Consider the following 23,933-nt stretch of genomic DNA (forward strand, 5'->3'; position numbering starts at 1 on the left):
CATGGGTAAACATACTGAGAGAAAATATACATGCTAACAAGGCTTTAATATCTTTTGCATTTGATAAGGACAGAACACCACAGCACCTAGCGTTCACAGGCTTGGCCACCATGATTCTGAGCAGAACCAAACCTCATTCACTAAAACCGAATGAATAAATGAATTACTAGTAGCACTAGTACCATGCATTATTCCTGGATGCTCGCTAGTAATTTTCAGCAGAGGTTTTTAGGGCCACCAGAACAGACCAGGACTGGGCAGCAAAAAAGAGCTGGCACTTGGGCTAGCTAAAGAATTTTATTTGTCTGTCTCTACAAAAAGTGTAAACAGAATTAAGACCAAAAGCAGATGCTTTTACCGGTGCTTCTGCAACAGCAGAGTGATTATCCCTGTTTTGTTCATCCAGCAGATTTCATTGTAATATGTAATTCACATTCCAATTAAGTAAAATGCTTCTTTCACCAACCGGTGGCTGCTTTGCCAAGGTGTGTAACTAAAATGTAAGCAGGTTTATCTGTTCATACTAAAGTGCATGCAGAGCTATGCCTCCACTGAAAAGCAGGTTTATATAAACTGGATATACTGAAGCTGTTGGATATATTTTGTTTGTTTATCTGAATTGAATAATATCCCACTGAATCTTTGAACATGCCTACATTTTTAACAATGAATTCATCTCCCACTCAGTAAACGTTTGTCTATTAGATTTAAAACCAGTGGGTTGGGAGGAGGAGGGCTTTCATGACTGGACTAGAAAATGTCAATGTAGATGCATGCGGACTCTCTTATCTCTTGAAAAGGATAGCACGGCATGGCAGGCTGATCCTGGTTTCTATTCAAAAGCAGCATGGGAAGCACAAAGCTGCAGCAATTACATTTAATACTTGCTCCAGGACAATAAACTAATTCAGTGCAATAATGAATCCGGTAGTGTTAAAGAAAGGCTAATTACTGACTAGCTCCTCTGACCTGGGCTTCACTTCCTGTGACCAAAATATTAAATAATAGGTCAAAGTGTGGCTCACTGAGAGTCCAATAGAAAACTTGTGATCTACTTGGAGATCTACTTAGATATTTATGGGCCTACTAATGGAAGTATCTGAAATTGGAGTAGAGGTATCACTGTAGCTGAGCTTGTGACTGGAGGGTTAAAAAATGCCAGGACTTCCACAGAACTGCTGTTCCAATTAACCTAAGGAGCTTCATATGCAACTGCTCTTTCTACACTTGGATAAAAGTGTCTACCAAGAGAATAAACATAAATGTAACTCCTGGTACTCAATTCTTTATTGGGCTTTGTTATAAAGCTACAGATAAACCAGGGAATAGAAATCAATGTCTGTCAATTTAGCCTTTATGTTGCAGGCTTTAGAGTAATGTGCACTAAATTAACATGCTGCGCTTCACCCATCAAACCAGATGGACACCCAGATGGATTCCACAGTGTTTACTGGACCCTTAAGCAAGCTCTCTGGCTAGTGTGCCATATTGAAATCTGTTATTCCTCTGATTTAAACAGCCTGAGGCCACAATTAGATTATGTGTTTGTCCTGAAACAACAGATTTGTTGTGCTACATAACAGAAGAAAGGCAATAAATTTGGATGAATGAATCTGTTCCTTATCCCAGCCTTCGTTGGCTAACGGATCATCATTGGCAAGATCTCGAGAATGGGCGGTTGTTATTCGTGTGCTAGATGAGACGTGAACCCCTCTTTTACTGCTCTTTAAGCAAAACCGACCAGGTAGATTATCTGTGTCTTATATATCAACATACACCAAAATGAGCACGCCATGCAATAACACAGCCAAGAGGAACATCACACTCAGAGGTATTCTGCATCCAAGCAACAGTATGTGTTCTCCTGCAAAATTCATTAGCAACCCACTACATCACTCATATATTCAATGTAGAGAGAAGAAGACAGAAGGAGCTAGGACATAGAGATGTTCTCAATTTACCATTACCATTAACACATCACTCATATCTTGCTGTATTATAGCTAATCTCCGGTGTCTTAATGCTGTCTAGCCATCAGCTTCAAGTGCACCTTGTTAGGTCATGTTTCATTCCAGGATGAAGTCTTGGATACAGTGAGTGTAATCTGACCTAAAGGCAATGGACTCTTTATGGATCCCTTTAAGTGCAGCCAGTCACACGTGGTTAAACACAAATTAACGGAGGGAGTTGGCTACAGGGAAAGTGTTGCAATTATTGTCCAACTCATAGCGGGATTACTTTATTTCACAGCCTGTGACACAAGGCTTAGCACACGACAAATAACAGATCATGAATTAAATGCTTCTAAAAGGCTGCGCTGGCAAATGGTTGTAATGGTTAACTGTACTGTATAAAATATATTGGAGTATATTGATGATGATGATGATGATGACGATAATTATTATTAGAAGTAGTAGTATTTATAATCCACCAATTATATCTAACTATGCATCCATTCAATATACTATACTAATCCTTTTAATAAATCTAAGACTTTATGAAAAATAATTTTTAAGTGTAAAGTTATACTCTGAGGTTTCAGAATTTCATACCTACATACACATTTCTTTAAAATAAATCCCCAAATAAGCCCTTTATTAATATTAAAAGTAATCACTGTTTCAAAGACAGATTATATGCAGCTAGCACCCTTCACCAGTCTCTTAGCAAAATCATTGCAAATGAATGGCACACTTATAAATGACAAAGAAAACATATCATATTGCAAATAATTCACACAAGTCTCTCATTCTAATTTGGATCCATGCAAATAATTTGTATCAATGACAATACCCAGGTACCATGGTTGTTGTCTGTGAATTCATTAAGGCAGCCGAAGCAAACGATCCAGCTGCCCTTTCTCTCAAGCTTGTTTACCTAACCTCTCATTTAACAGTATTCACAACTGAGCCTTAGGAAAGAGCTGAACAAATCTTGTTTCGAAATTCATCAGGGCAAGAGTCTCCCACTTAACCCGGCTGACCTAGCAAAGATTTAGCCAAAAACAATCTCCTCTGCTTCTTCACTTCTTCATAAGCCACTTTTTTGCCTCCACTCACTTAGTTATATCTTTCATCAGCTCAGACATTTTCCTGCTGTGGGGCAGAAAGGTCAGTCTAAAACTGTCTTATTAGACTTGACTCAACTCCTAGACCGCACAAATGCTAAATACGACAGTTGTAGTTTTAAATGAGAGCTTTAATTTCTTGAAAAAGAGGTGTGCTCTAATGTTCTTTTTTTTGGCAATTGGCAAGCAATAAGCCTCACTCACTCGACACAAACAGCATCAGTGATAGCTCACCCAGGCATGAAATTGATTTTACAATAACAACCAAGGAGGATCTCGTCCCATAGTGTTAATCAAATTATTTCAAGCAGTGATGGTGGAGTATGAAAGTGAAACCATTAACTGCTAACAGTAAATCACAATTGCCAGCCAACCTGTTGTCTTATTAACCCCCCAAACCTGTTCAATAGCTAATTAAGGCAATGGATGACATGTCACTTAATCAGGAGTGACTGGGTTATCTGTAGTGGTGGCTTCATTATCACTGCCAGCTCAGACTTTTACAATGGGTCAGAATTCCAGCTGATATGTAACTCTGACTGTAAAGGATCTGCAACAAACATAAACCAAACCCCAGAGGTCAGTTATAGTGAGATTTACACAGCAGAACACTTTATATAGTATACCCTGACCAGGCATAACATTATGACCACCTACCTAATATTGTGTTGGTCCACCTTTTGCTGCCAAAACAGCCCTGACCCGTCATGCACTGTGTATTCTGACACCTTTCTATCAGAACCAGCATTAACTTCTTCAGCAATTTGAGCAGCAGTAGCTCGTCAGTTGGATCGGATCACACGGACCAGCCTTCGCTCCCCATGTGCGTCAATGAGCCTTGGCCACCCATGACCCTGTCACCGGTTCACCACTGTTCCTTCCTTGGACCACTTTTGATAAATACTGACCACTGCAGACTGGGAACACCCCACAAGAGCTGCAGTTTTGGAGATGCTCTGATCCAATCGTCTAGCCATCACAACTGCTTATAATGTAATGGCTGATCAGTGTATATGGCAATGGTTATAATGGTCATAGCAGGGCCTTATCATTACTAGGCCAAAGCAAGAGACACAACGTAGGAATTTATAAACCTGACAGAGTTGCTCTATTTGGGGTTAAAGCTCTCTGTGCCTCTCTCTATACCTCTGCAGTACACAGAGGACTCAGGAATACGATGTTGATAAAGAGACAATCAATATTTAATGTTTTACCAGAGATCTTTGATAGGGATGGATGGAGTCTCGTTCAGGTTATTTTTCCCAAAGACATGCCGGTAGGTGGCTTGGCAACACTAAATTGCCCCTAGCAATTTGTGAATTGTGTGCTTGTGCATGGTGTCCTGCTATAATCTGCTGTGTCATACAGGATGTAGAACTACCAGCACCGCAACTCTGACCAGGAAGCTGTAACTAACATGATTATCTCAACAGTTTAAAGAATTGCACCTAAAAGACATTTTTGATGTTGCTGTCTCAATCAAACATACGTATTTTATGCATTAGGCCCAGGTGACTTGTTTTGTCTGTAGGTGAATTATCTACTGTATCTGATTTACACAAATGACTGTAGGAATCACATATGGAGTTTTGGAGCAAAGTAAAGGCTCTATGCATCAGTTAAACCTTGCGTTAGACCCTGTTTCTGACTGTGTTGTGACAGGGATGAGCTTTTTGGATTTGCGACCACCCTCCCCACTTTTTCTCACAGTTAAATGTCACTCTTCCTTTTCACGCCTGGCATCAATAAAAGCAGCATGCACAACAGGACACTGCTCACACTCGCTCCATGTCCATCTGCACGGTTGAATTAAAATTCGGCGAAGACCCGCTCAACTCATAGGCGGGGTAATTTGGAGCAGCACTCCGTCCCCACTGAGCTGACACCTCGAAGTGTGCAATAGCCATGCATGAGCGAAGTACAGCATGTTTCCCTCCACACTCCAGTCAGTCGTGACAAAAGACGGAACAAAGGCCAGGGTGAAGGTTAGCATGAAAGTCCTGACTTTGATCCACTTTGGTTAAACAAGAGCAACAGTAACAATAAACTGTAGTTTAGGAAAAAAACAGCATTAAAAACATGAATGTGCAACAGCTATGGAATGTACTGGCTATAAGATTATGTGTATAGGAAAAAAATACATTCATATAATTTTATCGATTCAGTACATATATAATCGATAAAAAAAAGTGCTCTCAATCATCCCTGTTGAAAGTTCCAATTAAATCCAAGTCTTTTAAATCAAATTGGCTTGCAATCTGATTGTTAATTAGCATGGCAACATGTTTACAAACAGCAGAATATTATTTCTGGAATAATTTATGCCAGTTAAGGGCGGTCAAATCACTGCAAAGCAAGGCAAAAAGAATATGCATCCACATTTTATTCATGATTAGCTGTAACAAATTCAGATTCAGTAGGCTGCTAATTTCACAGTCACGTACGGTTTTTTCTCCTGTACAATATATGGAGAAAGAAAGAAAATCCCTAATCCCCAGACTTTTGTTAATTATTTTTCATGTAATCATTTCTTTGTGTGATGTGCTTAGTGTCCACAGTCACCTGCAGATGTTTTATGTATATATATATATATAGCTCTGGAAAAAAATAAGAGACCACTGCCCAATCTCCAGATTTGAACCGTATTGAAAACCTCTGGAATGTCATCAAGAGGAAGATGGATGGTCACAAACCATCAAGCAAAGCTGAGCTGTTTGCTTTTTTGCAAAAAGAGTGGTATAAAGTTCCCCAACAGCAATGTGAAAAACTGGTGGAGATCATGGAGCCAAAACACATGCAAATCAGGGTTATTCCACCAAATACTGATTTCTTAATGTTATTTAGCCAAAAGCATTAACACAATTTATTTACAAATTATTTGCATTTTGTTTTATTTGAGTTATTAAAGCTCTGCAAATACTGCATGATCTTGGGTTATTTTGATGTGTTGTCATTTCCTTTAAATATACACTTTAAATAACAATAGTTTGAATTAATATTTTGAATTTAGGAGAAATATTGTAGGCAGTTCACAAAAAATGAAACAAAACTCTTCATCTTACCAATACATGTACCTGTAAGAAAAAAACATAAGAAACTGATTCTTTTGCAGTGGTCTCTTATTTTTTTTCCTTATATGTATGTATATTCTTATCCGAATCCCAAGGATATATATATATATATATATATATATATATATATATATATATATATATATATATATATATATATATATATATATATATAAAAAAAACCTGCCTTGGGATTCGGAAAAGGTAGAAACAAAGAGTCTTAGTACTTATTTACACCAACAGCTGCTGTTTTTCATCATTAGTCATGTGGTAAGAAAATAGAATGCACAAGATACTCCATTTCGCCATTGTGTATTTATCGATGTCAAACACCAGTCACTAACTGTGAAGATTTATTCCTGCCCTCCTGGGTGCCTTATTCAAATGGAGCAAAAAGATTTCTTCTCAATTAAATCTGTTACCACTTTTCACATGACTGACCACAAACCAGTAAAGTGGCTTTTAGCTAGTGCCCCCAGAGTAGAGCAGACGAACATCCATTGTGGCACACACACTCGCTACACTATGGGCCGGCAGCAGCACATTAGACACATAAAATGCACTATTTAATAACCACATCACTTCAGAACAAGAAATCACCATAACAGGCATACAGAGACCATAAGAGCTGAGTTGAATGAAAAGAAAAATGATTAAATTTACATGATTGACCATATCCCAAAAGATCCAGGGACTGGGATGGCTACTAAAGAATAAAACCAGTCTGAGATGATTGTTGTTTGTGACATGGTGCATGATCATGCTGGAAGTCACTATTAGAAGATTGTGGTCATGAAGGGATGCACATGGTCAGAAACAATACTCAAAATACACTCTGGCATTCAAACGATGATTGATTGGAATTAAGAAGCCTAAAGTGTGCCAAGAAATCTCTACCCACACCATTACACCACCTCCACCAGTCTGGACTGTTGACATGTGGCAGGTTGGCTTCACAGATTCATGATTTTGGTACCAAATTCTGACCATACCATCTGTGTGCATCGACAGAAACTTCATCAGATTCATCAGCCCAAGCTACACTTTTCTAATCTTCAATTGTCCAGTGTTGGTGAGTCTGTGTCCACTCCAGCCTCAGTGTTCTGTTCTTTGCTGTTCGAATGTAACCTGGCATAGTATTCTGCTGTTGTAGCCTGTCCACCTCAAAGTTCAACATGTTTTGCATTCTGGGATGCCTTTCTGCTCCTTACGGTTGTTCAGAGAGGATTTCTGATTTACTGTAGCCTTTCTGTCGGCTCAAACCAGTCTGGTCATTGACCTCTCTGACAGCTCAGTGCTGCTCACTGGATGTTTATTCTTTACTGTACCTTTCTGAATAAACTCTAGAGACTGTTGTGTGTGGAAATCCCAGGAGATCAGTAATAGGAATACTCAAACCAGTCCATCTGGCACTAACAATCATGTCACGCTCAAAATCACTAAGATCACATTTTTCCACATTCTGATGGTTGATGTGAACATGCATTTTATACATTGCTGCCACACTATTAGCTGATGAATGTGTAGGTGTACAAGTGTTTCTAAAAAAAAGTGCTCAGTGTTTATAATAAATTATTATTATTATTATTATTATTATTATTATTTATTAAAATGTCCTGAGATGTCTTGAGAGAGTCTCAATAGGGGTAAATTCCCATCTCTTAGCAACTCCATCTCTTACCATCTCTGGGATCAACTCCAGATCCATTGTGACCAGGACCAAGAGGTTGCCAAAGATGAATGAATATTCTAAAGAGATGCATAACCCATGCTAAAATCCCATACTGTCCATTAGGAACTGTATCTACCTCCTCTCTAAGTGGGTATTATTGTCTGCTGAACTGTTATGTTGCTGTCAGAGAAATCATGAGAAATATTCCCAGCACAGAGATAATATGGGCAAATTGAATATAACTATAAACTATTATAAATCACTATGTATGTACCTTATATAGTATTTTCTGGCACTTAACAGACAAATCAGCTTAAATGGTGTCAGGCTTTTAAAAAAAGGATGACAAGAATAAAAGAACCACCAAGGCAAGTTACTGGAAGACATATGGTTCTGGTAGAATAAGTAGTGGTGGTCCATCACAAAGTGTGCCTCTGGTCAATATCTGAGCTCTAGAGACCATTACTCACCCTGACATGTTGTAGAGCTGCCAGGATCATATCATCACACACACATACACCCTCCGACTGAAAGCACATGAAGAATGATAAAACCATGCTAGTAAATAAGCTTCAGACCAGAGCATGTCAAACACTGGGTGTGGAACCCTGACCGGCTTTAAGTTGTCTGAGAAGCAGAAGTTTGTCTGACATTTATTGCTAGTATATGATGAACTAATATCCAAAGGTCAAGGCTTTATAGTCCTACTCAGTGATATAAACTGATGAAAGAAGAAAGCACCTTAATCTGTGGACATTAAAAAAAATTCTGTGCAGGAAGATAAAAATAAATCTGTCCCAGGGTATTGTAAGGAGAATTTGCAACTGCTAATTTACACCCAAATCCTCTCTTTCATATGAGAACCAGATTCTATTGTAAGTCAGTGAATTGCATTGGTTCATTCACTACTTTACCCACTGCATCACCTTGATTACACCATCAGTGATAAGCACTGAAATATTTTTAAAAATAAATAAATAAATAAATTCACATTCACAAATAGTAGCATCTTTTTGAACTTGAATACTTCTGGTGTTTAACTAGACTCTGATTTTGGTTCCAGTGTGAGAGTGTAGAGTGTATATATAAAGATTCAAATGTATCTTAGAACAATGGGACTCCGTGAATGGCCTGAGTGCAAAAATCACCAATTCCCAGGTCCAAAGAAAACTATGGAACAGAGTGAAACACCAAAATAAACACCCACACACTCAGGCAGAAATGTGCAACTAGACAGTGAAAGAGTGGGTTAAAATTGACAGGGACTATTACGAGACACTTGGCATCCAGCATCCTTACCTGATAGGCATGGTGCTGTTACTAAGGCAAGAGGTGGTGTATCCAAGTATTAGCAAGAAAATGACACATGTAACTAATTTTTGGTTCAAGCAAGGCAATGCGAGTTTATTTATAGACCCGTCAGCCATAACATTAAAATCACTGACAGCTGAAGTGAATAACATTGATTATCTCATTACAGTGGCACCAGCCAAGGTGTTGGATAAATTAGGCAGCAAGTGAACAGTCAGGTCTCAAAGATGTGTTAGAAAAAATGGGCAACCATAAAAAGGACCTGAGTGTCTTTGACAAGGGCCAAATTGTGATGGCTAGATGACTGGGTGGGAGAATCTCCAAAACAGTAGGTCTTGTGGTTGGTTCCCAGTATACAGTGGTTAGTACATACCAAAAGTGGTCCAAAAAAGGGCAATTGGGGAACCAGTAACACGCTCATGCTACATGAAGCATCATTTTGAAATCTCTGACTCTCTCCAATGATTGTTTGCCAGCACACCTTTAGGAAATGCAGTGTCAGACCGCTCAACACCAATCTGCAACTGGGGACTGACATTAAACTCCATTATTATCTGTGTTTTAGTGAGACTTTAGTCCTTTGCATTTTTAATGAATGCATATGAGGAAACTTGTGGTGTGATGAAAGTAAAGAAAAGCTGAAGTGGCCTTCAACCAGAAAACCAAATCACTGGCAATTCAGCTGAAGGAACCTTTTTTCATTCAGACAAGATAACATGGCTCAGCAGGAAGCCTGAGGTTTTTCCAAGAAAAGCTATGGAATGTCTCACTAAGCATTGGCAAGCACAACCCTTTTCAATGACTGAGGTGAAAGTCCTACTTTCCTCTGAGTGATGAGTAGCGTGAAATTGTAACTAAATACCTAACTTAGCCACAGTGATTACATCAGTGTATGCATCACTCTAAATCGAGCAAATGCTTCCAGGAATGCAATAGTAAAAATCTTACTCTGTTGATGGGATCCTGGCAATGTCATAACCATGTGGTCCTGGGAGTCAAGCAGAACATATAGTAATTCACTGAGCCTGTTAGTCTTCACCAGCTGCATTGTAGTAGATATGGAAACTGGGTGGGAACTGAAAGATGGGTTTAAAAAAAAAAGCTAGCAATTGAGCTATTTCCTGTGGGTGTACCTCGTTACACATACTCCCAGTCAGTGTATTTTTTATTATAGGTGTAAGCATTCTAAACAAAAAAAGCAAAGATGCAATAGGAACAGCTTAGGCTAGTGACATCTTGCAACTCGGTGCCATCCGTTTAAAAGTGCATAAACATTTATAAAAATGTAAACAGTGCAAAACTGAGGCATCTATTTATAAACACCGGGGATGAAGAAGCAATCTGTCCTGCAATCTATTCGCCAAGATTATGCTCGCTGCTTTAGCATTCAGTCCTCAGCCTAGCAAAAAGCACTTCAACTCTTCAAAAGGTTTCGATATGTACATCCTGAAGAAAAACGCCCGAAACGCAGTGTTTCAGCAAGTGATGAATATGTAAGTGTATGTATAATACAGCCCAAGTGCAGTGACAGTCTTGAAACATAATGTCTGCAAATTCTGCTCGGCTGTGCCTGTGCTGACACATGTCCATCAGTGTTGCTGGGCTCGTGTTTGTTCCAAAAGCCAGGCACCAGAGGCAGAACTGCAGACTGATGGAGCGACATGATTTCAGAGCAGAAGTTCTGTCAGTCCTTTGTCCTGAGGGGGCAGAACAATAACGGCAGAGGAGCTGTGAACAATACAGTGCCAAGACATGCAGGAAGCTCCTGGCCTGCTGAGGAGATTAAGCTTCATGAAGGTGAATCTGCTGGTTCCTCGCTGCATGACGCCTTGCCTGCCTGCCTGCTACATAACTTACCTGTCAGCCCGCCTAAGCCAAATAAGGAAATATGACATTTCACCATGTGGCCATGATGAATCATGCCCAGAGTGACTTATTTTATACATAGGTAGCTTTTTTTAGGCTGAAAATGCTGGCAATTGAAAAATAACAGCCAGCAAGCTTCTGAGCTGGCATTTTCCTTGTCACTGTTTGATCTGTCAATCCGTCAGATAAACACTGGAGGTCTAGGAAGGGGGGGAGAGAGAGAGAGAGAGAAAGAGAGAGAGAGAGAGAGAGAGAGAGAGAGAGATCCCTACTGATTCTATCGATAAGTAGGTAAGTAATATAGATTGTGATCACTGTAATACATCCTACTGTAAGTCCTAAATGATGTATGAGTGTCCTAAGCCCTAATAAGTCCTCTCTAAATTGTATTTTAGCAAAATTGTTTTAGTTAGTTTTATTTTCAGCCAAATTTGTACTTCCTACACATTCTTAAGCCCTACCTTCAGTGCTCTATGATTACAATCTCAAAAGACGATCTCTAAATCATCGTAGGTGTAAATAAATAAAACTCTAAAAGTGTGGAATTGTTTTTCAGAGATGATTTTAAGATCCACAGGGCTTTCATTCTGTAGCGATCTTTTTTTTTAACAATCAGAGATCACGATCACAAACAGACACTAATATTTCAACCCATTAATCAACCTGTTTGCCTGTAATGTAATTAGACATAATTACTATATTGTTGTAGTGACCCATGAGCATTTACTTCTGTTGATAAAAGCCACAAAGTGAGAACGGAATTTTATGACGTTCCATGTTTGAAATGATTGTGGATTTTGACATACATTCTATGTGAATGCACACACTTGTCAATTTGTACAACTAAAATCACAAGAGAAAAGTGTTCTGTCAGCCTGCTGGTTATTGGATCCACTAAAAATTGGCATAAAAATAAAAGTAAAATCGATATGTATGTCACTGCACTTCACACTGTGGTTCTTAAAGGGCCTGAGAGAAAAGCCAAAAAAAAAAAAAACCCTCAAGTTGCTGCTCTTATACCTTTGTTTGTAGAGCATTTTATATGACATCGCTAAATTTATCAACCTTATCATTCACACAGTTTTCTGGCTGCAAATATACACAATAATTATAAATGACAAACGATGCCAGCAAAATCTAATCTAACAGAGCCACCATTTCCCCCCTTTAATCTGTCACATCTGTAAGCATTAACACTAAAGAGAATGAAAATGATTTAAATCCTGCGCTATGGCCTTCAGTCACCAGATCTCAATCAAAGTGAACACCTGTGGGAGATTTAGAAGCGGTGTGTTAGACAACAACAATTGAGGGAATATAATTGGGAAGATTGGTGTTCGACCCTCACAGTGCAGGACCAGAGGCGTCACAGGACCATCCGTTTCCCCAGCATGGGTCAGGTGATTGATGAAAAAAGAAACTGCGGGGAGAGCTTATTTCATGTAGCTGGTAGTATCAAACAAACTAGACAAAAGTAGCTGCCTTTTATACTTTTGTGCCTCACAGAAACGAATGCTTCATTCCTCCATTATTATTTTTACAAAGACGATCAATAATGCCGCTTTGGCTTAACCCAAATTTACACAGACTTCTATTCATCGTGGCTCTGAATAGAGTTACTGACACATATTCAGAGCTACTATCAGCCTGCAGCTTTATCTCTAGTACTCATGGCGGTAACTAGCTAAGAGGATACTAATGTCCACATATACAAAATGTTTTGGTTTTTAACCTCTCATGTATGTCCTGTTGTCAAATTCAATATAGAAACATGTCCTAATAATGTGGTGGCTGATGACTATGAGGTAAAAGCATGCAAACCAAAGCACAGTCAGTAGTGATGTTCGGTGACTGAACTCTGAGCACTTGTGGAGGACACTGTAGGCTTTCCCATAGACTTACTTTTAGGTGTCAGAAGAGCTAAAAGAGCTATGCTTCCAGGCATTAAGGCACATATAAGATGACACAGCTTTGAGAGGTGTGAGAACATATAAAAATATAAATATTTGTGCGGAACATTGGTGGGTTGTAAGATGCATACTCAATATAATGATATTAATATTAATTCTAGTTGCAGTAACTTTAGCTGTTGCCATTTTAATGTATATTTTTTCAGTAATTAACAAGACAGGCAAGACAGAAAAAGGAAGACAAGCAGAGAAAGAGAGAACTGTAAGCTGGAGTCAGAGCAGTTTATGAAAATATGGAAATATAACAGGGAAGTGGTGATTGGTAAAGTATTGTGGTATATTAGCAGGGAATGAACCACTTGGGAAGTTGTTGGAAACCTGGAGCCTAACCCAAGGGACTTTGGACACCCCTGGATAGGGTGGCAACCCATCACAGGGCACACAAACTCAACCATTTACCCACTACAAACAATTTAGAGGCTAATAATTCTACAATGCATGTATTTGAACTGGGGGAGGAAGCTGGAGTACCTGGAGGAAACACCTGAAGCATGAGGAAAACACACAAACTCCAAATACTTATGCTCTTCATAAGTGTGAAAATGATTTTTTTTTCCTGTTCATTTTATAAAAACTCATTTCCTGAGAACTAATACTTCAGCTATGATCCCAAATCATCCAAGTAAAAATGCAAATAGAGCTGGCAGTCGAGCTAAATCAGATTACTGGAGATATTTGCCAGAGCAGCAAGTCTTGACAGTGGTGTCAGAAGTGCTGTGTGAAAGCTCTGGCAAGCCCTGCATCATTAGCCTGAGTGGCTTTTTCAGTGTGAGCCTCATATTATTAAAGTTTTTTTTTCTTCTTCAGTAAAATGAGATCAGCAAGTTTTAATATCTCAAGCAAAGTAACTTAATTTAGTTTATGGATAATGACAGGAGGGAAGACTGGCGGTGAGTAAAATCCACTGTTGTTGAATGTACCACAAGAAAACAAGCACATTTCCATAAAGCTTGAACATCCCCTGGGGAAAATATGTCAACAATGTCAAACAGACTGCAAACAAAAGTATTACTCAGTGGTGAAAACACCATGATGAACGCTGAGAAAATAAATTCACTTTACCAACTGGAGAAGCAAAATAATGAACCAATATGGAATTAACGCACTTGGTTAAATGAATAGTTTTGTCACAACAAAAGTCAAACTCCTTTTGCTCACAAATTTAACTGAAATTAGGGGTTTCTGCTCTTTTTAACCACATATTAATCCCCCACTGACTTCCTTTGTCAGGAAGGGAACAATTGTTTGAGTGATGTAAAAACACTCCCTCACAGGTAGCACTTAATTATCGCGCCAACTGGATAACAGCTTTGCCACAGCAGCGATGACGAGTTGGATTAATGATACGTGAAAAGCAATCTCTAGACCCCACTGCATCCAGTCCACAAGGGCATACTCAGCCCCGACACCTAATAAGGATCTCATAATGTTGAGATACTGTAGGGGTTCAGCCAAGGCCTCGCAGCTGTAAATCCCTCACATTAAACTTCTGCAACTGCAGAGGGGAATCTTCTGGAGCTATGTTTATGATCTTCCCCATTTCTATTGATCAGTGTGAGTAGATGAAAAGCTTATGTTTGAAAAGCACTTTATATCGAATGGTCATGGGTATAAGCAGAGCATGGGGATGAAGAAGATGATGAAGAAGAAATAGATGCACGAAGAAAATGAAATGAAATTATGTTGTGAATGTGGTTTAAATTACAGCCTTATCCACAAAGTCACAAAGCAAAAAAGCAGCAAAGCTGCGAGGACATTTCATAACTGGGAATGAAATGAAGGGGGCAGGCTGTGATCTGATCGAAGCCTACACAGACATAGAGCCAGACAGTAATTGCAGAGGTCTCTGTGTTGAGTATAATGAATAAAATATGACGCAGGGGTATTACTGTGCCAGGAGCATGTCATCACTCGCTCAATAAGAGTAATAATGGACCATGGCTTCTGCTGAATGTTGCTCATTACTCTGATTGTCTGAAATAGGGAGCTTGTGCATTTACTTGTGTTCTGATTGCTGGTGTTAGCCGAGGCCAACAACGAGTTGGCGGGTGCAAAAACCGTTTGCGCTTTAGCAGGGAAACAGATTGTTAAGCGCACTGATCTGGAAGTCGCTCTCATGATTTCTGCAGGTTGAAGGTTTCTGTCTAAGAGCAGTAGGATGTACTGATACTAAACAATTCAAAAAACGGTCATCAAAAACACTCGGTATCAAAAAAACGGTATCAAACACTCATCACACTGCGCCTTATTCTTCAAAATTGTGTAGAGCATCAAAATGAGCAGTTATTTCAGCACAAATTACATGAAACATGGTCTAATTTATGCAGGTGCTGTGATACTGAGCCAATAAGCATTCAGCAAGCTGCTGAGATTTGATAGAACTAGTTAAAAGGAAGGAAAAAATAAATAGCTGATCTTTATTTGGAGTTAATTTAAATAATTTCACTGACGACAACTGTATGATAATTACTTTTGAACCTCAGGGTGTTTTTTATGTGAATGCTTTATTCTGAGCACAGCCACATCCCCAGTTATTAAAGTACGTTCCTACCTATGCAACCAGGTTATTGCAACTGCTTTATTTTTCATATTTTCCCCTAAAATGTTTTTGATTGATCACTTAATTTATATATTGCAATTTCACACGGGTGGAAAAAGTTCTGACATGATTTATCTTGGAGTCATTTTTTTTATCATTTTCATTTTTCATCACAAAACAAACCTGCCATTTTATCAGAAATGTGAAGCCTTTTTATGTCCATTGTAGATGAAAAGAGTCAGTTATGGAAGTGTGCTGTTCATTTTTCATTAGACAGCCAAAACATTTATTGTATAATTAAAATAGATGAGATTTACTTGAACTTAAGACAGATTTCATTAAAGCTTTGTTTAGAAATATAGCGTAATATATAAGTTGTAAGCATAAGTTTCCATCTTGAACAGTAAACAAATCCTCATGTCCTTTAATCCTTTTCACTGTTATAATACTATTCTACTTCATATACTCACTAGAGCTATGGACAATATTACTAATGATGCTAATTCTTTAACTGCAAAGCAAGCATTTCATTGTTAAACTGATATGTCAGGATAGGAACTGATAACTAAGGTAACCATAATTTGAATATGCTCAATTTATTATCAGATTTCACAAGGTTAATGTTAGAAATGCATTTTATTATGTTAATGAAATATACAGTACACAAAGAAGCCCTGACATAACAACAATGTACAGTTCCTGCAGAAACTATTCCTCCACCAGTTATTGTTTTTCTTTTTGCTGTATCAAATTCAAATATATTAAAATGGACTTTTACGCTTATTTTGCTCAAGTAGCTATAGAAATAAAATTACATAAAGCATTTATTCATTTTCGAGAGCTCTCACTAATAAATAAGTTAAACTGTATGTTCTTTTAAATCCATTTCTGTCCAATATTTTTGACTTTGGTGGTTCGCACAGCTAAAACAACAGATACGTTGTTAAAAATGTAGGCAAAGCTTTGAACCTTGTTAAGAGCAATCAATAATAACAAAGCTGAAAAGATATAGTCACAACCGAGACACTACAAGGTTCAGGCCAAACTCAGAGGTTAGACAAAAAGAGCAATTGCCAGAGAAGAAGAGGCCAACTACAACACTGAAGTTGTTATAGAGCTTACTGGCTGAAAGAGAAGAACCAGAGAAATCCTCAACAATATCCTGAGCTCTTCAAAGATCTGACCTCTATAAGAGTATGGCCAGAAGGAGGTACTTCTAAGGAAAGGCCACAAGCACATGCTGATGACTGATAAGCCTGAATTTGAGCCAAAGCATATGCTGAGCCAAAGCATCATATTTGGAATGTTAACACCAATTTTTCTGTTTCCAGTTGTAACATCATGCTCTATAGTGCTCTTTCATGCAATACAGATCCAAATATAGAGCCAAATATAAGCACGTTGTTGTACGTGTCAATAAGTACAAGGTAAAAACTTTTTTTCAAGGCAAGCCTTGAAAAACTAAGGTTTTGTTTTGTAATGGCCATGTCAGACCTAACCCAGACTCAGTCTAGGACTTGAAAAGAGAAAATTTATTGAAGTAAAATGCCATAATCAAAATGTATAAAGCTCATAGAGACATATCCAATTCTTCAAGTCAATTACTCAATTAGGCTGTTTTAACTTTTCTTTTCTTTTTCTTTTTCAAAAAAGTCTAAGGACTTGTGCAATCAAATATTTATTATAACACATTTTATTTCTATAGAGAGTCACTTCAAAATGAATGGGGAAAGCATTTCTATTCAGATATGTTCAAATTTGATGTTGCAAAACAGCAAAAAAAAGAGAAATAGTCATGGGGTGAATACTTTCGCATTACACTGTAATGTAAATAGGAGCAGATGTGTGATACAAGATATTAATTTTCTTACAGTAAACAAACTGAAAACTGTTTTTTTTTCTTTTGTACTAGTTCTAAACAGAAAAACAGCTCCCAAAGCTTGTTGTAAGTGTTAAGGATAATGTGAAATTGTGGGTTTCTTCCTAAAAACTGTCTGAGTAACCAAACGAGGGTTTGTGCACTTGGTCTAGTTAATTAGGGCTCACTTTGGCAGACTGTTCATTTGAGGCTGACCAGAAAATACATTTTGTATTCCTATACATACCAGGGGACATGACAGATTTAATTAGTGCTAAAAGGGCAAGGGCTCCTAGCACAGCGCTGCCAGGAGATAAATGAGGTATTCCATACGGATACCAGGATTTAGAGCCAGTTGTCTATGCTTTGCATGATTAATTTTAATTTAGTTACAACAATCCCATACAATTATTCATCTCTTCGTGTGACAGCTGAAATAACAATGCCATTTGCTCCTACTAACCAGGCAATAGCATCATGCCTGCATTGCAGAGGTAGCAAGGAAATGATGTATACATAGGGCTGAGAGCTAATTTGCTTAGAGAGGAAATACATCCTGACATCAGGTGGTTAATTGTAATGAAGTAATATAGATGAAGAGTCATCATCTTTCCTTTGTGGTTAATATATTAGTCTGTGACTCATAATGAGTCTTGGCAATGGTCAATCAGGCATCTCTCACTCCTATATTACCATACTGCTCTCCTGAGCCCCAGTGGAGAAGCAACTCTGAGAGGCAGAGTGAAGGAACGACTCTCCCTCAGGCCCAGCAGACATGAGCAAAGCGCATTCCATCCCTGCCTTTCTGTCTCGCTCTCTCGCTCACTGCTGTATGACTGCCTGCTGATCTGCTTTGACACAACTGACCTTTCTGGCTCCTGCTTCTTGCTCTGGCTGCTCTGAAAAGGCCAAGCCATGCAAGACAGTCTGCGCTGCGCTTCCCTTCAGTGCCACCTCACAGTGCCGAGACAGCCACTCAGGACACACAGCTACGAGCACTCAGGTAGAAATCCTTGATCCTTTTTCCTCCGAGAACATTATGCAACACTGTGCCTTCATGGAAATCATGTATAACCATCCGAATGTGCCATCTGTGTATAATTGAAAGCAAAAGTACAAAAGATGGGGGACGGAATGTCTACGGGAGAGATGTCTTGGGATGCCCACTTACAGAAGAATGAAAAAAAAGAATTAAAATTTCATAAAGTCACCACTTATGTGGCTGTACAAGCCCTGCTTATTGTCAAAAGAGATTTATTTGGTTTTGACAGGCTTAGAAGAAGCACATTCGGTAAAATGCAAAAGGAGGCACAGTTATAAGTGGAGAAAGAGAGAGAGAGAGAGAGAGAGAGAGAGAGAGAGAGAGAGAGAGAAATGAATTAATGTTGCAGTTGGCAACGGAGAGTATGTCGCACTCTCCCAGAGGAAGGAACTACTTGGAACTGCAGATATAAATTATATGCCTGTAGCCTTGCGGTTTTGGGCTTAGGTCGATTTTTCATCTTCAAATAAGGAATTTCTCAGGCCGGGATGCACCTCGACTGTAGGCCACGCTATCACCAGCTGTTTGTTGATCTTCATAATTCCACTCATAACAGCTTGTCTTTAGGACTATTACCGACGACAATTTGTACGCCATCAGGTTACGCTGAGCAGCTAATTAAAGTGTTTGTATGGCAGCAAATAACTGGAAACCAAATGATACAAAAAAATTGAGCTTGGAAAATAGCTGAATTTATTTTAGAGGCGTTTAAAAGGGCACACAGTCGTGCATAATTTGATGTGTATGCCATATGACAGAATGCAGTGATAGGATCAGATGTTTTTCATACACTAATTGATATAAAAGAACTGAGCCTACTGACTCTTGGGGCTATAACTGGACTACAGCAGATAACTAGACACTGGAAGTTTCTGGGGGGGAAAGGGTTTCATGTAACATTCTTTAGAATGGCACCCTTAAAAAATTCGTAGCCAATGGCTGTGTTTCCTAAAACTCCTACTTAGGAAATCTTAACCATTCAGACAATCCTTTTTTTCTATGGTTGCCTTCACATAAGCAGCATTAAGTAAGTTTTCCCCCTAAAGCTACGTTCACACATACAGCGATTTTATCGCTGCAAGTCTCCAGTCGTTGTACTATGAAGTCGCCAGTAGGCATTCCTACTACCGGTTGCCATAGTAATAACGGTTATCAGTGTATAGCGCAACTAGCATTCCAAATCTTCCAAATCTTGCTGCTCAAATGAAACATTCTGGAGGGAGAGCATTTGTATGTAAAATTCACAAGTATAATATATATGCATCACATCACATGAGATGGAGGAGAAGCATTGTGTGCTCTTTTCCACGGATAATGTGCACTCTACCGTCTTCACTCCCGTTTGGTAGTCACTGCCCCAAGTCACTCCATATTTGCATAAAGGCATGGACACGCCCACATCTGGTCTCTGTCACTCATGTGTGGAATGTGTTTGTGTGAACGGAGAACTAGTGCGGTGCATCTGAGCAGGTGAGAACGTTGCCTTCTCGCCTGGGTTTTGTAGGAAGAAAAAGTAAGAGTATCTGTGCAAGATGGCCTCAGTCCAGCTGCAAATAATCTCTAATGTGGTTCAATTGCAGTACAAAAAGGATGAATCGACCCAGCTGCAGGACGCTCTGGATATTTGGACCAACAAACAGAAAAGTAATGATAAAAATAATAACATAAATGCTGGATACAATTCACACAATACGTTATTTATCTAATCATTTATTTAGCACCAGCTCTGTTTTCTCTGATCTTTTCAGTGGCTGTAATATGATCAATGAATAAAAGCGTTTTATGGGTACACTTACACTTTTGATTAGTTTATTTACACCGATCAGGCATAACATTATGACCAGTGACAGGTGACGTGAATAAGACTGATGATCTCCTCATCATGGCACCTGTTAGTGGGTGAGATATATTAGGCAGCAAGTGAACATTTTGTCCTCAACATTGATGTGTTAGAAGCAGGAAAAATGGACAAGCGTAAGGATTTGAGCGAGTTTAACAAGGGCCAAATTGTGATGGCTAGACGACTGGATCAGAGCATCTCCAAAACTGCAGCTCTTGTGGGGTGTTCCCGGTCTGCAATGGTCAGTATCTATCAAAAGTGGTCCAAAAAAGGAACAGTGGTGAACTGAAGACAGGGTCATGGGTGGTTCACTGATGCATGTGGGGAGTGAAGGCTGGCCTGTGTGATATGATGAGCTACTGTTGCTCAAATTGCTGAAGATGTTAATGCTGGTTCTGAAAAGTGTCAGAATACACAGTGCATGATGGGTCAGGGCTGTTCTGGCAGCAAAAGGGGGGCCAACACAATATTAGGCAGGTGGTCATAATGTTATGCCTGATCAGTGTATGTACAGAATCTAAACCGTGTCACCACCTGATCTTAATTCAAGATTTTTAGAGTTTCTAGAGTTTTTTTTTTTTTTTTAATTTGTCCTCAATAACTCATCTGCAATCAGGACTCGGCAATTATGAGAAATAATTTATGCTTGTACTTCTTGTATAGACACAAGGAAATATTAATATTTTAAACTTGATCAGATTTCTCAGATAGCTGCCTCTGACCTTGTTATGTTCATAATGACACTTTTACTGCTTTATCTAGTGACTAAATCCTCAGTTTAAAACCGAATTACATTTGATTTTAAATGAAAAAAGCCTCAGTCTGGAAATACACTTCTTAGTAGTTATGAACAATTTCCATGTTCATATAGTTAGTTTGATGGCTCCCATTCAAATTTGTCAGCAGCAAATTAGGTGCACTTGAGTTGTAGAAGTACAGATAATTACACCATGAATTCGCCTGTCAAACTGATGAATTGTGCAATCACTAATGGATAACCTGATGATTTAAGTGTTAGTTTTAGTCCAGTGCTCCCCTTAAGGCAGTGAGTGATACATTTATGAACCACAATTCCTTTCTAAAGAGCTGAAAACCAACTGAAAACATTTTCATAGAAGAAAATAACATGAATAACCAAATGTCATCAATGAAATGTACATGAAAAGATCTCGTTACAAGAATGTTTTTGGACTCAAACAGAACAGATGGTTTTCCCTCACACACTCATAAATGTGAAAATCTGCACATTCCATACACATTAAACCCTCATTATACACAGTAAACAACTAAAAACATCCTTTTAATAGCTCATGTATGCAGACTGGCACTAAATTATAGATGGGAATACTCGAGTGTGCTCCACAGCTCAGCTTGGCTTTATGATGCCTCATTTAAAGTTCATTACTGCACGTTCTCTCCATCATCGAAACAGGGAAAGGTAGCTTACTGGTGTGGGAAATTTACTCGGGAATGAAGTGCATATAAAAATGAAAATATCCATTAAATATTTAGGGAATTATTTTCAGAGTAACAGTCGCTGACATTTGCAGTATGACTAAAGGCAATACTGTAGGGTAAGATTATGCATAATACAGTGGAATCTATAAAAATCACCTAGGTCATGAACATGATATGAAACAATAGTGAATAAATACCACTTTAAAAGTAAATAAATATTTTATGAATAAAGTTTTAAAGATATGTGTAAACTCTCTGAGTCCATCTGAACAGAAAACTACCTAGAGTTGAACCCGGGAACAGTGGCAGTGTGGCAGGGACACACCCAAGAAGGAGTGTAAGTTCCCATGAAGTTCCCATCACACATTCACACACACAACAAACAAACACACACACACACACCTCCACCAAGAGGCAATTTCACATAGCCAAACCACTTACTGACATGTTTTGGGGTGTGGAATGAAACTGGAGAACCCAGAGGAAACCTGCATGGATATGGACAGGGGGAACATGCACAAAAAATACACACACACTAAGTTGAGCTCTGGAGGAAAACAAGGACTTCTCAACCTGTGAGGGAGCAACATTATTAATAATGTGCTGAAATTAATGAAGGTGTATCAATCAGTAATTAGCTGCCTATGGCTAGTATCTGAAGAAAGAGAATAAAATGTTTTTTAAAAGAAAACTACTGGCATTTGGTGGTTTAGTGCCCCGGAGGGCTTTAACTCCACATTACCATCCCAGTTTTACTGTAATTTCAGAAAGAGAAAATGATAGTCTTGACATTACACAAGATTATCCATCACTTTCATAAGCTGAAAGAATGGGGAACAGACTAAATAGCTGTATTCCAATTATACATTTTTGGCCTGAGAAGAGGGAAAAAAATACCCTGCCTATTTATATCTTCCACTGTCAACCCGACCCGATTTGGGTATGACTCATCTCTAGACTTTCTTAACTTTCCTTGGCATAACTACTTCCCTCTCAGACCTGCTTTGGACCAGAACTATTGAAGCCTGTGAGTGAGGAGTTCCCATTCCTTATCATTTACACCAATTCTATTTAGCAAAGCAAGGAACTCGGTGCAAAATGCAGTTACGCTGTATTTACTTTATCAACCACGACTTGACATCATTATCTCACGCAGACACACGCGCACACACTGGCTGATCGACGCACGCACGCACGCGCGCTCGCACCCGAGTCCGTCAGGCTTACTTTTTCCGCTTCGGAGCGCGCTTCTTGTCCATAACAGCTGGCACGCAGTTAGTGAGCTCGGTCCAGTCGGCGTGCAGGCCGCAGCTCCAGCCCGTGGAGAAGCGCGAAAAGAGCCACGACTCGTCACGTCCCGGACGCCGGCACGCGCACTTCTTCTGGCCCGTCTGGCAGTCGCACGGTCGCTCCAGGCGCATGTTGCGCACTAAGTGCCGCCCGAATGTGGTGCCGCCGGTCTTCTGGATGTGCAGGAACACCAGCACGTCGTCACCCTTCATGTCGAAGTCGACGCGGCGCGCCAGCTCGCGCTCGCTGAAGTTGAACTTGGACGCTGCGTCTTGCGCCAGCTCGCGCGCCACGTGCGGCGCCTCATCCGTTACCGCCGCGTGTCGCCCTCTCGGATCGCCGCCGTTCCGCAAATGGCACGACTGGCTGCCCGCTGGACAGATGTACTGATAGCCAATCATCACGAAAAGGACAGCCAAGACCGGGATGAACAACAGTTTATTGGGTTTATCGTTCATGATAACGAGGGGGGACTGTTCGCGCGACGAGTATGAATCATTATCTGTCTTACCAGATCTTCCCTGAAGACATCATGCCTTTATAGGGAGGGGGGAAAAAAGACCCATGCTACATGTTGATACAGTCAGGCGAAGTGTCCGTCTTCTGTATCCATCCAAACCTCAACGATAAAGTTTGAAAACGAGCACATGAACGGAGGCGTTAAAAATCCGTCTCTCAACGCGTAATTCCTCTGAACGGCTTACATAAACGTCTGAGCGCTCAATAAAGTGTGTGAGGGATCGATTAGATTGCTCCCTGTGGTGAAAACACTGCAATGTTTCTCAGCTCACCTCATCCCGCCGCCTCTCGTGCATCCTGAGCGCATCATGCGTGTCCTGAGCTCAGCGTCTCCTCCAGCCGAGGAGCCCAACACTGCCTCAGCCAAGGCTCCCAAGGTTGCCAGATTGGGCTGGATTAATGATATAGGGAACAGTAACATATTAAAGGA

General features: G+C 39.5%; 1 protein-coding gene across 1 annotated transcript in view; it reads right to left on the reverse strand.

The window, feature by feature from the left end:
• The window catches only part of hs6st3b (heparan sulfate 6-O-sulfotransferase 3b), a 54,036-nt gene extending 30,162 nt beyond the window's left edge, over positions 1-23,874 (reverse strand). The window contains exon 1 of the mRNA XM_058393185.1: positions 22,922-23,874. Within this exon, the coding sequence (XP_058249168.1) occupies positions 22,922-23,442 (521 nt within the window). The 5' untranslated portion in view covers positions 23,443-23,874. The remainder of the gene's footprint in view (positions 1-22,921) is intronic.
• Between the last annotated feature and the right edge of the window lie 59 nt (positions 23,875-23,933).

Source organism: Hemibagrus wyckioides, linkage group LG06 (assembly GCF_019097595.1).
Source record: "Hemibagrus wyckioides isolate EC202008001 linkage group LG06, SWU_Hwy_1.0, whole genome shotgun sequence".
In the NCBI taxonomy this organism is placed as follows: domain Eukaryota; kingdom Metazoa; phylum Chordata; class Actinopteri; order Siluriformes; family Bagridae; genus Hemibagrus; species Hemibagrus wyckioides.